The following is a 15,403-nucleotide window of genomic DNA, read 5'->3' on the forward strand; positions in this document are numbered from 1 at the left end:
TTAGATTTAGGTTTCATCATAATGTTTTATATCTGGCATTTAAGAAGCGTTTGACTCTATGATGTCTAGCCTTGGGCTTGAATTTATACATAAGGAGAAGTGGGAATCCACTGAGCATTTGCACAACTAATAAGTACAGCTTCTGACATTTCATCAACCTCAGGCAAGACAAACTAATAAATCCCTTAACAAGCACGATGCCCCGCCTGGACGCTACACTGGTTCATTAACTGATGTGGACAGACATTGCATACAGAGAAGTCTGAATGGGCTGTATGGAAGAAATCAGACTTTTACACCTGAGACTGATGGCTTCTGAATGGGGGCTGAAGAAGGCTGAGGCTGCAGGCTAATCACAGAAGAACAGGATCTGGAGTGGGTGGACAGCTCGAGGCTGGAAGACTGGAAGACATGCTCGACTGGCAAAACATTTTGCCAGCCAGGCATTTGCTGCTCGCCCACTCCTCATCGAGACTACACCCATCCTAAACCGTCTGGGTGGAAGAATAAGAGAGCTGTAGCATTTTACCTCAAAGGCAAGGAGACAAGAAATCTCCTCCTTCTCTGCACACCTTAAAGCAAGTGTCAGGTTTTCTCCGAATGCATGATGCCACTGTAGCTGTGAAGCCTTTCTAGGCAGCTCTACAGTACATTTACAGGAGAGATTACTTTATGGCATGGTAAAGGATTTCTGTCTGTCTGTCTGTCTGTTCACCATCATTGAAGATGGTGATTTGACAGATTTGGCTGTTTGTTGTGGTGTAAGGCCAACAAACACCGACCACCAAGGACTGAATGTGTTTTCTGTGATTCAGTTCATTTCTAGGTGCTATTTGACAAGAGTTTTAACTCTCCTTCTCAAATAAGTTCTGTTGGCCAATTTACAGTCATTACTTTCTTTAATTACTTCCTGTTTAGACTACTGTGTCTTGGCCTATTCTGCCCTTAGCCATTTCTTCCCTGCCTTCAGTTTAAAAATGCTGCAGCAACCAGAACCCAATTAGCATCTTCACACTGCTTACCAGAGCATCTGAGAGTGCATTTTTAAAACTTTTTTTTCATATCCTCAGGCAGAGCCCTTCTGGCAGTTCCAGCAAGTCCTTTTGGTTGTTTTTCAGTGGTTTCCAGAATAACCCATTATCACTACGTCACCATACACCCGCTGCACTTTCTCTGAGTGTTTTATATATTGCTGCGGATGGGTTTACTTTGGAGTTAATGAAAAGCACGGTGCGTTTCAGACAGGCAATAAAGGGTGCCTTGGGTGGCGGTATCAAACACTGACGGCTGTGACAAAGCATCAGTACTTGTTGACTTGGGAATGAGGACGGGCTGGACCATTCAAAAGACGATTCATATGAGCGTTTTCTGATCTGCTACCTATCTATGTTTAAGGTTTGTGTTTAAATTTAGGCAACTAAAACCACTTAGTTAAGGTTAGGGGAAAATCAGCCTAGTATCTGTAGTGATCAAGTCAATCTTGGATGATTTTGCATTGTATGTAAATACCTTTCTGTATCAATGCAGTATCAAAGTAATGTGCCCTTTATGTATAGCAAGGCAGACTACTTCCTGCAATGTGGAGATTAGGGTGGATGTGGTTCATTTAATTTTGATGCACTGACTTTAGAGTTTGCATCCTGTTAAAGGCCTGCAATTAACATTTGCCTTTTGATGAACTATAATCACGATCTCTCCTTAACCTTAACTAAGTGTTTTAGTTGCCCAGCACGAACATACCCTAACCATAACTGGCCATGACGATTATAGAGGGCAAGAACTTTGCATATTTTTTTATTTGATTATTTTTTTAAGATCGTTTATACAGACTTGCCTTTACCTGGACCTGTATTTTCCTTCTTATGCTTTTATTTTGTATTATGTTCCTTGAAATTTTTGTTTTGATAAATGCTCCATTAATATTGTTGTTGTTAAGGTGCAATATTCAAAATCAAATAAAACCACACTGCTAGAGTGATTTCTGTCATTACACACACATGACTTTTACAGAATATATGTACTGTAGTTTAGAAGTGACTTAGACATGGTCAACATGTATTAAAGCATGAAATCTACCTAAACTTCCTGTCTGAAACAGCCAGAACGTCTGCATTAAAATACCTGCTATATAGTCTGAAGTAAGCAGATCAAATAGCTGCTTATCAGGCTGCAGAGCAGAGCAGCTTGAGGCGGGGATGTTGTGACAATAGCTGTCTTTCTCAGTGAGGAACACCCAACGGGGAGAGTGATGGCTCCTGCCTCTCCCTATAATCTCTTATGGGGAGAAAATCCCCGGCTGAATTCTCATTAATTGGACGTCAGTGCCCAGAGTGACAGGTTGGAGGCTCAGTGGCAAATACCTCCCCGCTGCTGCTTTGGCACCTTGTAATTGATGAAAAAGTGGGGGGACTGGTTTGAGATAGAGAATCTGAGGATGGAGAGAATAATGTATAATGGTATTGTACTGTTAAGTAGGACATGGCAAGGCCGGGTTTCACCAGACAAACAACATGTAGTTAGTGACTAAAAAGCAAAAGCAATATCACACACTGGCTGAACAAGTCAGTGTAGACCCATTTTGTTTTTTTGCATGAGGGGAGACTCTGATTAATATCACACGTTCTGCACACACACAGACAAAACTGTACGCATGCAAACACATTTTGTGATCATCCATCAAACACAACCTTGAGTGTGTCAAACCGGCTTGTGTTGTGGCCAATATTTCTAATAGATTCTGATGTTAAGAGTTCATTGAGGACGGACAGGTACACCCCTGGTTGACAGGGACAAACCCGCCTCGTCTTATTAATTAATTAATTAATTAATTTACATGTCTACCAAGATGTTTTATGGATCCAAAAAAAAGCGTCATATTACAACCTTGGATTTACTACTTTAAATCATGTGCATTGCATTATGGATGAATCTCAGCATCTCTTGGCGTTATTGAAATGCAGACCGGCAGAGAGGCTCAGATCTTAGTTCATCTTAAACTGAAAGACAAGTATGCTGAATTTTCCCCACAATGATGACAGTGTTTGGATTTCACGTTATGTACATTTTAACGACAAGTAATAAGTAAGGTCACTGTTCTTCCAAAGACTTATATTTGAAGGTCACATCACATTATTTGCATTATTTAAACACATTGAAATCAATTTTCTTCATAATTCTGGTTGCAAACTTGGCTCAATTGTATCTGTGAACATTTCTGATCACAAAAGAAGTTAAAAAGCTGGCGTAGGATCTTAGCAATACTTCTCCTGTGTCCATGGAAACTGTGTGAAACGTGGCGATGGTCAATTTGCTAGACCGGCCAACACACAGAGCAGTATGCTTTGAGTCTTGAAGCCTGTATCAGCTTATGCTCTCCTGGTATCCTTCTTGGAGGAACACAGAAAATCCCAACCTGCTTTGCCAGCCAAGTCAAAGATATAAGCCATTTTTTATTGGTTTGATTACAGTACATATGTTGTAACTCAGAGTAGCAGGATTACACCACTGCAGCAGTCAGGTGGTAATATTGCTTTCACGGTGTGTAGTGCTCAAGCAGATGTTTTGAAGCAGGTTGAGTTGATCCTGTTCCATTGCACGCTGTTTTTGTAGACATTTTAAACCTGACCCTGATTAGAACAGCAGAGTGAGATGTTTTTCTTTCTTCTGGTTTAGTAATGACCACATTGAATCAAAGCACAGTCAGACCTGATATTTTGTGGAAATTATAGTTAGAGAACCATTTCTAATAAAGAGAGAAAAACCTCAAAAGTACAACCAGTGATGAATGACTGTATGATATTGACAGAGAAGAATGAATGTATGAATATTCAGAAAGCCCTTCCAGCCTGTGGCTACTACAGTATTTTTATGTTATGGCTTGTGCAAAATGATGAATATGAAAGCCGGTTGCCCTTACAGGACTCAAACTTTACTCTTATTCCCAAATAACCTACATATTAAAGGAACAGTGTGTAACATTTTAGGGGATCTATTAGCAGAAAAGGAATATAATATTCATAACTATGTTTTCAATAATGTATAATCACCTGAAACTAAGAATAGTTGTGTTTTCGTTAGCTTAGAATGAGCCCTTCATGTCTACATATAGGGAGCGGTTCCTCTTCACAGAGTCCGCCATGTTGCTCCACCATGTTTCTACAGTAGCCCAGAGCGAACAAACCAAACACTGGCTCTAGAGAGAGCCTTTCACATTTTACGTTACCTGAAGGCCACCGTAGTTCTCCGACACGCTTGTGAAACTATGTCTAACGTGAGCCGCAGAGTGCAAAATCGTGGTACCGCCAGCCGCCGTCTGACTTCCGTTGCTCCTAAAGTGGTGTTATTATGGTACGGATGGCCTCTGAGCGAGGTGAACGGCGTTACCACGGTTTTGCACTCGGCGGCTCACGTTACCGCAGTTTTGGAAAGGGAGGAGTGAGCGGAGGGGTACTCAGTTTGTTTGCAATCTGCAACCACACCACTAGATGCCATAAATCCTACACAGTCCCTTTGAAGCTGCTATAATCAATACATTTCCATTAACAATAGATCAAATGACTGATTTGTAGTGACGAACCAAGTTGGTTGAAGCAGAGTGAATATTGTAGTTTCATTCTCCGGGTGGTCAGAAACATGACTGCAAATAAATGCTAATTTTGCTAACGTATGCTGGATGTGTAAATAAGCAACAGTTTGTCATGTCAACTTAACCAGGGTGATAATAATAGAGTATGACAGAGTTGCAGCTTGTTTAAAGACTACTGACTTAAAGCCAATCATCTGTAAAAGTTACTTTCACTAAATTTCAAAAGCAAATGTTCTCTCTGCTATGTGAATAATAACTTGTCAACATGCACAGTAAGCTGCTCATTCAGGCCAATTGAGACAAAAACTACTTAGGACATCTGTCTGGCTACTTTATGGTTTTCTACTTTCTGTATTGGCTCTGTTCAGTCATAGCAATATTTTATGATCCCTGCAGAAACTATTACATTTGTCATTGTCCTACAATTTTGGACAATTTATTGTTGATTGCGGTTTTCGGGAGGTTGTAGGAATGTCTCCCGTCTGAGGACCTTTGGGTGATGAAAAAGCTCTTCATCTATTCATTACATTTAGACCACAAGCTGCTCGATAACAATGTCAGTTTGACTTCTCAGTCGGTGGCCTGGATCCCGATGCGTTTTCAGCAGAGCCGCCCTCAGTGTCCTCCCTGAAAACGCTCCCTTCCTGAACACCTGGGTTTCTAATTCTTTGTCCACATTCACCGGCGGCTGGGACAGGATCCAGCTGGATGGGACCGAAAAAGGGCCAGATGTTCACATTTCTAATAACAGTGACAGCTTTAATTTGAATGGCAAGGTAATCCTGACGGAAGCATGAATTTGCATATGAGGACAATCAAATGGAAGAAAGAAAGTAGAAATCATCACATAATATCTTGTTGAGACACTGATGACAAAACGTAGAGATGAATCTCTAAGACGCCAAGGAAGTGGTACTCTTCAAGTTTATTTATGAAGTATACTTAAGTAAAGTTAAAATATATTTCCCCCAAGTATACTTTATGTAGCATGTATACTAATATCAATGTACTAGTAGTATACTTGTACTACTTCAGTACTTCTTGGGACTAAATTGGCCCACTTTTTAGTTTATAAATGTACAGTATACTTACAATTTTCTGTATACTTAGTATAAGCCAAGTATACTTAGAATTGTCTGTATACTTATCAGTATAAGCCAAGTATACTTTGACTTTTCTATATACTTGTCAGTATGAGCCAAGTACACTTAAGTATACTTTTGTTAAGTATATCTCTGATAAGTATATAAAAAGTAAACTGAAAGTAAACTCTCCTATTTTAAGTGTAAAAGAAGTACACAAATAGCACACTTGAATAAACTTCTTTTTGGTAAGGGTTTCTTTAATGATTTGATGATACAGCTGTTTTCAGGATTTCAAAGCAGTGGTGCACCTCCTACGGGTCACCCTGAAGGACATCTGGTAGTTTAGCGAGGAGGAGACAGTCCGCTCTGCAGGCACAGATGTAAGTAACCACATTAGAATTCTGCACTGTCCTTGTTGTGAAATGCTTGGCTGGACTTTGAGGTTGGAGTTAATGCAGAGCAGTGACCCCGGATCCATTAAACCTTGTTGAACAATGACAAAACTGCAAGGCCACAAGAGGCCTGGGACGACAGAGACAAAACAAAGAAGAAACATCTGGTTTAGCACATTGTTAAGGGTTTGAACTGATAAAAAAATAGCTGAATCGATATGGAAGTCTTGCCAACACTAAAGAGAACCATTAGGACAAATAAATAAGATGCAAACATGCAGCAAAAAGACTTCTTGTTGTTTTTTTTGGCTGCCCTTGACTTTGGAGTTTTAAAAGAGCCTGGGCAACAATCTTTACAAGCAAAATGCCCACTGCCTTAAAACATACAAATAACTGCAATAGCGTAGCTTCGTAGACTGTGTGAAGAAAAAGGCAATCAGTAAGCTACGCCAGAGACTATTTCTATTTCTGTAACATGCGTCCAAAAGAGATAAAACTGCATAGCACTGTATATCACAAACAGATGTTTTGGGCTGAAGCCTTAATATCCCACAAATGTTAGGAAAGGACTTGCAGGACTCTTCAGTTTAATATCCTCAGCTTACTTTTGGATTACTGTGTGTAATATAAAAGAGAATAACCGCCATTTTTTCTAACAAATCTCACCCCGTTTTTATACGAAGATCTGTTTGTTTCCTGCATTCCTCGCTTGCTCCATCATCAGCGGGCATGACTGGGCCTCTTCAAATATAACTGGCAGGCGATCTGAGCACTTGATCAGCGTGATGGATTAGCAAATGTTTGTTGCATAAACTTGTTTCTCCAGATCTTTCTTTCTTGTTATCTCAAGACGTTTTCCATTAATCATTGACAACAGTGAGACACAGAGCTGTGATTCAAAAGATGATTTTTTTTTATTTTCACTCGGCTCGTTTTAGAGGATCACGGGAGAGTTACGAGCAGGAGTTGTAGTGATCGTGAAATAGTTGGTGGGTCTAAAGTACGATGAGGAGGAAGAGCTGAGGGGTTAAGAGATACTTGATGAGGAATGAAAAGAAAAGAGAGAGAGATTCCTCTCTGCTAAAGCCCTGCTTCAAAGCTTATCCAAACTGACAGTAGAGGAATGAACCTGTTTCTTTTTTTCCCAGTCACATCCAACATCCTGTTGTGAATCCCATAAATGTGGCGCCCTATATTACAAGTTCAGGGACTCATCGTCATGCTGTCGGCATCCAGACGTCTTCTTTCAAGGAAAGAGCTTCCATACAGCAACGAGGACGACAGAGCCGACTCTCAGTTTTCTAATGTTCATATCACTGATGGCATTAGATCAATAACTCCTGTTCATAATGGGGTTTTTTTTGTTGAAGTGAAAATTAAATTGTATCTCTACCCATATTGAAATTCTACTGAAATGCTGAATACTGAAATGACTCCCTCATTATTAGCTTTTCTGTCCCTTAAAGCCGTGTTTCCCAACCTTTTTCTTTAAGGGACCCCTTTTCTATCATTGAGTAAAGTGACGACCCCTGACTTGGTTACACATTTTATGGATATTTCATATTATATTCAATGCATAACAATAACAGTACAGAACAACTGATACACTGTACAATTAAAACAAATAGTGAACGCAATAACTGCAGGAAGTTTGTGTAAAAGAAGCAATTTGGATGCATTTTGAACAGATTATTTCCTGTGAATATTGCATAAAAGATGAGTTTTTTTAGGAACTTTTAATACAAATCTGTATTATGTATTTGTTTTTAAGTTAAACTTTATTTTTTTCATATTTTTTGACAACTTCACTGTTTTCTTCTAATTTTCTTCGGAATATTACAACTTTTTTTCTCGTAAAATCACAACTTTATTTTCGTAATATTACAACTTCTTTTTCTCGTAAATTTCTGACTTTATTCTCGTAAATTTAAGACTTTTTTCTCGTAAATTTCTGACTTTATTCTCAAAATCTCCGATTTTTTTCCCCTCAATGTGGCCCTAATACTCCATCGTAACTGACGTATTTTATGTCGTAAAACAAAATGTTAAAATCTCTAAAGCTTGTGTTAACCACAGACATTATTTCAGCCATCTAAATAAAAAACAATTAAAAAAAAAACATTGAATTCCAGACGAGGGAACCGGAAGTGCTAAAATACTAAACTCATTTCCGGTTTTGCCACCAGGAGGCGCTCGCGATGTTTTAGCATCACTTTTGGGAAGCTGTTAACTTCAGTGAGGTACTAACTTTGCTTTAAAAAGGAAAAACTAGCGACTATCACATAACTTTTTAATAAACAAAAGAAGTATTTGAGGAGGAAATAATAACAGTTTGCTGCCACTATTCAGGGAGAAGTTACCTCATCAGGTGTTGATGCTTACCGCTAATTAATTAACCGCTCTCTTCACCAAACGTCTGTAACCATGGCAACTCTGTTCCCAAAGGATTTATTGTCGTTGAGAAACAACATTATGAATCACCTCTTCACTTCTTCAGGGTAAGATTTGTGCTGCTAATGTTAACATTAATATATATTCCTGGATGTCTTGACTGTGTTCAGCTGGTGTTTCTGTGTTTGGTTAGCCACATTAGCTCCTCATCTTCTTGCTTGCTTGCTTGCTTGTCTCCTATCTACTAATTCCTGCTTCTGACATGTGAAATATTTTCACTAGAAGGCTATTAATTATGAAGTTTTCAGGCTTAACTTGTTTTTTTTGGTGATTTTTTCCATGCTGTTGATTTATGATGATGGATGTTTGTGTATTGTGGTTGTTAATGTTGTTTATTAGCTATAAAGCTATAATATAAACGTGGCTGCTGTCTTGCACACAGTCCATTTATGTAATTATTTCAGTTTAATATGGACTTCTTGGGAAACTCAACATGGTTTTTCAACACACAGGGGTCACATATTCTCCACCCACTTCATACTCTGCCTAGCTCATAGCTATTAGATATATTTCTACTCAAAACTCAGGGTTGAGGTGACAATTTTACTTCCCTAGATTATATTTAATCTGTTGAGCTGCTGTTTTATGGTTCACACTGCTGCTACATTCAACAGCATTCAATGCCAACCTTAAGATAATAATTTCCATACTGTAGGTCATCTGATTTTGATAAGAATAAGTTGGTAATATCTGCTGCAGAGGTGACTTGTTTCAGCATGATGCTGCATGTGAGGTGGATTGCTGGGTTTAGATTTATCCATTTCAATTCACTAAATAGTTTACAGCACAGTGAAAAAGGTACAGTGAGTCCCAAGGCTACTCACTTAGTTGATGATATGATGATGTGGTTTGTGTTGTTGATGATGATGTTGATGAAGATTATGTTGACTATGCTGCTGACGATGACAATTGTGTAATGATGGTAGAGATGTTGATCATGTATTCAACATGTCTGGTCACTATGCACTTTTCTCTCCCTGCATATTTATTTATATCGTCATACTCTACCACTAATTATTATATCTCACTTTTTATTTTCTAATTTTTGTAGATGTTTTTTGTAATTAGAGCATTGTCACATTTTGGTTAACAAATCAAATGACTTCTATATGCAAAATAATAATATAAATATTAATATAAAAATAGAACTTTTCAAGAAACTCAAAGAAACTTTACCCGGCTAAAATGATCATAAACAAGGACATCATAATATACAAAACACAACAGTAATCAAACAGTAAAAAGCAGTTCTAAAAAGGTGTGTTTTGATTAGTGATTTGAATGTGGACAGGTTGGTGCAGTCTCTGATATGTTTGGGCAGTCAGTTTCAGAGGGAGGGGGCAGCTATGGCGCTGTCGCCCCAGGTCTGGTGCTTGGTTCTGAGAGGTGGGGTCAGGAGGTTGGCGTCAGAGGAGTGGACGGTGCGGGATGGAGTTTGATGGTGGAGCAGGTTGGTGAGGTAGGAGGGATCCTGGTTATGAAGGGCTTTGTGAGTGAGGAGAAGGACTTTGAACTGGCTCTGTTGTGGGACAGGGAGCCAGTGGAGGTTCTGGAGGACTTTGGATGATGAGCCGTAAAGAAGGCTGTTGTAGTAGTCAATTCTGGATGTGATGAAGGCATGGATCAGAGTTTCGGCAACAGAGAAAGAGAGAGATGCACGGAGACAAGCAATGTTTTTAAGCTGGAATCAGGCAGTCCTGGTGATGTGATTGATGTGGTGTTCAAAGAAGAGGTGGCTGTCGGAAGTGACTCCGAGGTTGCGGATGTGAGGGGAGGGAGACAGAGTGGAGTTGTCGATGTTGAGGCAGAAGTTGTGAGTGGTTTTGGTGAGGGATTTTTGTAGTCTGAGGTGCCCTTTGCGCTGCTATGCTGCTCCCGTCGGCTCTCCTGTACATCTGCACACAGTTACTGCTATATACTGCTGCAGCTTCTGCTGCTCATATAGCATTTCAATAAGCTCCACCTCCGTCCCAGCATCCACCTGTATGCTCTGAGTTGTAGTTTATTATCATCACTCTCCAGCGTCTGCTGGGCTGAGCTTACATCCCTGTGTGATGTGACGGGATCATGGCCGAGATGCAGTCAGATCAGAGCCGAGATGCCAAATATCAACTTTGCATAACTATTATAAATCTGTCCGACAGACAGCTAGAATACTGCCTGAAAAAACACTAAAATCAGCTTGTACTTTTTGGGAAACTAAGGCCAAAATTCAGCATAGAGGCAATGCAAAGGAATGTGAAATAGTTGGATCTAGGCTAAACACGTGTCTCTCTGGAATTTTTTCTCAGCAGCAGCACTACGTAGTTGTCCAGTTTCCTGTCAGTCACTGTACACTCTGATACAGCATAGACGAGGATGAAAGGAGCTCTGTTAATGTTTGTGAATTCCAAGGAAATTGAAGTTGGTCGGAGGCTCACGTTGAAGCGGAACCTCTTCAGACGGCCAAAATATGCAAATGATTTGCAGTCATTTTTTTTTTCTCCCCCAGTCAGATTGTCTTGATTTCAGTGAGCAGGAAGTAGCCAAAGCTGCTGGCATGTTGAGATTGTACAGTGAAAGAGCTGTAACAAGAAAAATGGGATCTCATGTTGTTCAATAAATCTGTGTGATTGCATGTTTCCTCTGAATTAAAAAAAAAGAAGGCTTTCCCAGTAGTATTTAGGTCAGTTTGTCTTGGAGAAAAAGTTTGGGAGGCCAGAAAAGAGAGACATGATGACTACAGACAGCTTGATTTCTCTCTCTCTCCTTTTTTTGTTTAAAATTGAGGCTCCTTTTTGTGTTTAAAGCACTTTAAATCATCTGGATGTTGTTGATGCAAGACAATCTTATTTTACTGTTGCCATAACTTACTAAATGCCCAAAGTCCAAGTTGAAATTGTATATTGGTAAGTGTCTGCCCTCTGGTGGAGAGAACGTGTATATGCTCCATCTTCAGTATTTCAGTATGTCAAAGTTTTATATTTCCTTAATTTAAATTGTTCAGCAGAGCTTGACAGTGTTTTTATACACATGAAATTGCTGTTGATTTGTTCCCAGTTACCTTTTACCCGTGGGTAGCTGTCTCAAAAGTCTTTTGGTTCAATTTGCCAACTTAATTTGCTCGAGCAAAAAGGCTCAAATCCAATCACAAACACTATTTTAATTCAAGCTTGTTACTAATTGGTAATTATTCAGCGTTAGTGACACCCATTCAACAGATGGAAGGAGAGGAAAATTATTATGAAGGCTTGATCCGAGTAATTACATGGCTGTCTTTCAGCTACCTGACTCACTCAACTTCAGTCAGAAAATAACAAATCGTCATTTAGATTTCTTTTTGGACTCATTTAATATCCAAATACAGTATATTACTATCTGAAGTTTGCATTTGAAAAACATTTATTCCATTTGATGTCTTTTATTTTTAGCCAATAGTGTTGGATGGGGACTATTTTAAGATTGCAATGACATGTGGTGTCCAATAGAGGGCGGTGTTGTGTCACTAAACTCTTGCTCTGATCTTCATTCAGCTTGTTCTCACTATATATAAGGAGACTCTGAATTATGATCAAGGTACATTGTACAATCTAAAAAGGACAAAAAATATCTTTTAATTAATCAACCATCTGTTGCCAGATCTTGCGAGAGAAACGAGCAACCAGGTCTATAGAAACAAGCCCAAAAGAGCGACCTTACCTACCTGCCACAATATGAAAGAGAGTAGCATCCACTTAATCACTTATACTGTATGTATACATTTATTTTGGATTGCATGCATTTTATTGCATTTTTGCATTCATTTTTAGCCTGTAACTTAACATTTCTCTTGTCAACTAAACTTAAAGAAGTTGAACTTTTAGTATAATTTTTGCAAAGACCGTGAATCCAATGTTGGTATAAGCCTCATCTGAAGAGACCAGTGCTGCGTTTCTTTTATGTTTTTCAGTGATAGCACGTTGAACCAGATCGGCATGATGTGCTCATATATCACATAAAAACGGCAAACTGCCTTTGAATCGTCCCTCAGTTGAGGGCGAATCCAATCTTTAAGTACACTCTCTTTTTCCCAGTCTTTGTTGTACTTTTTGCCATATTTTGCCCACTTACTAGCTGGCATTGTTAGCTAAACTCCATCAACCCTGCAAAGATTTGTCTCACAACAACACTCTGAGTGGTGGCGGTTGTGTACGGATCCTGCAACAGGACAAACTAGACAGGAGCAAGCCCAAATGAGCAACTACACTTTAGAAACATGCCCAAAAAAAAACGCAACCCGCTACTACCAATATTTGTAAGCGTCTTTTCATGAAAACAAGTCCAAACTGGCAACTGTGTAATCAAACCACACTTAAAAAAAACAACACATGACTCTGCTTTAATATCTTTGAATTCACTATTTAATTTTGTACATCTGGTCACAAAAAAAACAAACAATCAAGACCTGCCAACATCTCTTTCTCTCCCATGTATTCACTCGCTTGCTCTCATTCACACACACTTTCACAAAATCACCACACTCTCTTGTGCTATTTTCTATCTTTGATTCATGTCTGCTTTTATAACTTAGAAAATAATTTAAATAGAAAAAGAACATTGATTTTTATGGGCACTTGAGAGAGATGGAGCTCAAACGAAGGGGCTGGCTGACACGTCAGTGGTTTATTTTTACTGAAGTAAAGGGGAGGTGGGTAGGTTGTTCAGAGTTGTTCAGAGTTTCGAGTTGTTCTCCCAAAGGAAGGAGTCATTCCGCAGCACTTTGGCCAACTTCTCGTTGAACGGCGTGTAGAAATCCCGCAGGATCTCTTTAGTGATGGGCAGCATGGGTCCCAGGTTCTTGTCGGCCGGCCTCCTGGTGTTCGACGCCGGACTTCTCGTGATCTCTGACTCTATTTCTTTTGTCAGCGGCCCTGCGAAAACACACACAAACACTTCTTTCACATCACCTCCTTCCTGGGCCACTTCAGATTTTGCCGCAGCACTAAACAAATGGAACAAAAAATACAGTAAAGGACTCTGAAATGTCACTGTGTACCAGCAGTGCTCTCTGAGCAGAAGATTTGACGCTCTGGGAGGTAATCGCATCTTGGCTGGTGTGTTGGCTGCTCTTTGAAGAGCTAAGTCTGAGCTTTGGGGCACTTAAACTGTGGGATGAACCAGTGAGACAAGGGGGCTTCCAGACTACAGGGAAAAACTGTATTTGACTGTCGCACATATACACTGGCCTGTTACTAACAGCAATCTACTGTATGTGCCAAGAAAAGGTTGGCATCTTTGATCCTAGGGGTGTTACGATCCATCTATCTGGGTCGATATATCGATTTAATGATCAATGATCCAATATATCAATGCAAAACATCGATACATATTATCATCTTTAAGATGTGCCTTTATTTTGAAATTCTTAACTGATAAAAAAAAACATTTGCACTGAAACATGATGATGAGGTATATTTTTATTCTTTTTATTAAAAAGAATAGATTGTTTTTAATTTAAATGTCCAGAAAAGCCCAGTAATCAAATTGTCAAATTGTATTTTAATTGTTTCTTTTTTAGTTGATATAAATATAACTGATTGTGTTAAATGGGAATATGATATCGTCCCATATTGATCACATACCCCTGAATTGAATCAAATCGAAATTGTATCATGGCAAGATTCATCAGCAAACATCGCACCCGATATCGTATTGTGATGAAACTTGTGATTTGCACCCCTAGAAAGTACAGAAGATGTACGAAAGTCAGAACAGCATCTGAGGGAAATTTCTAAGCTAGCAGGCTATACACGACTTAAAAATCAACAGAATGTCCTAATGCAGTACATGCTCTGCTCTTTGTTAACATTGTAGACAGTAGAAAAACCCTAATTTCCTCCTATGAATACTTAACTACATGCAGACGTGGCTGAAACGCTAACATATCCCCACATCTTTGGTGATCTGTTAATTGTATTGATCAGAGCCACCAGAGGGAATGATTACAGACCAGGATCATATGGTGGGATGTGTTTCTTACTCACCCAGGCTAAGGAAGTCAAAGACTTTGTGCATGGTGTATTTCCTGTTAGAGGCGTGGTCTTCCAGCCTCAGGACCAGAATCTGTTCCCTGCTGAAGACGGTCAGCCAGTCCATTAAGTACACAATGTACAGGCCCACTTGCAACCTGACCTGAGGACACAAAACAGGAGAATCAATGTGAGATAACTGAGCTCTATTTAAGAAACTTCCGCCTTAGCGGAGGGACACGGGGGTGTGTGCATGGTTAAATGTCTTTAAGGAGATGTGCAGGGGAGGGAGGGGAAGACGGAAGGAGCTTTCTCTTTCATCTTCCCCTTGCGTACGGCTTGGTGATGCTAGACACTATGTGGGCATGTGTGCTGGTACAGCCCAGTCTCACGGCAAAGTGTGTAATAGACCCGCCTGTCTACCGGAAGAATGTGTGTCAGTGTCACGTTTTCAGTTGCCAAGAGGTGAAAAATTACACGCCTGGTGCAGTGTTTTGTACTGACGGTTGTCACGTGTTGTGTAGACAAAAGTCTAACTTCAGAGCTAGTTATGTAGTATATTAGTGAGAAAGACCACTTATGGTAGGCGGGTGGGGAGTTGGATGGGTCCAACAAACACAAGACTGCCGAAACACAAGCGGAAAACCCATGTTCCAGATTGGTATTTTGTTTGTAACGTGTTGGTTGTTATGTGTTTTTGTACTTGTGTTTCCCGTACATGTTTTACTTAGTTTACGTACTTATTTTAAGCCCAAACATGACTTTTTCCCTTAACCTAACTAAGTGGTTTTCTTGCCTGAATGTAAGTGAGTAGCTATGTTGCCCCCTGCTGGTATTGTACATTAATACAGGCATGTAATATTCACGTCTCTGTGAAGCAAAACGTGACACTGACACGCTCTC

General features: G+C 39.6%; 1 protein-coding gene and 1 long non-coding RNA gene across 6 annotated transcripts in view; one reads left to right on the top strand and one right to left on the bottom strand.

Moving 5' to 3' along the window:
- The first annotated feature begins 8,223 nt into the window (after positions 1–8,223).
- LOC119479160 overlaps positions 8,224–15,403 on the top strand; it is an 81,366-nt gene continuing 74,186 nt past the window's right edge. For 2 of the 3 annotated variants that reach the window (XR_005204624.1, XR_005204625.1), the window contains exon 1: positions 8,224–8,560. This is a non-coding gene — a long non-coding RNA (uncharacterized LOC119479160). Of the gene's footprint in view, positions 8,561–9,441; positions 9,444–15,403 lie in introns of all 3 variants that reach the window. The other variant, XR_005204626.1, reaches the window with a different exon arrangement.
- The window catches only part of LOC119479156 (carbohydrate sulfotransferase 15-like), a 40,728-nt gene continuing 38,189 nt past the window's right edge, over positions 12,865–15,403 (bottom strand). For all 3 annotated transcript variants that reach the window (XM_037754443.1, XM_037754442.1, XM_037754441.1), the window contains exons 7-8: positions 14,516–14,663; positions 12,865–13,402 (exon numbers count right to left, since the gene is read on the bottom strand). In XM_037754443.1, the coding sequence (XP_037610371.1) occupies positions 13,203–13,402; positions 14,516–14,663 (348 nt within the window). In that variant the 3' untranslated portion in view covers positions 12,865–13,202. The remainder of the gene's footprint in view (positions 13,403–14,515; positions 14,664–15,403) is intronic.

Source organism: Sebastes umbrosus, chromosome 20, assembly GCF_015220745.1.
Source record: "Sebastes umbrosus isolate fSebUmb1 chromosome 20, fSebUmb1.pri, whole genome shotgun sequence".
Lineage (NCBI taxonomy): Eukaryota > Metazoa > Chordata > Actinopteri > Perciformes > Sebastidae > Sebastes > Sebastes umbrosus.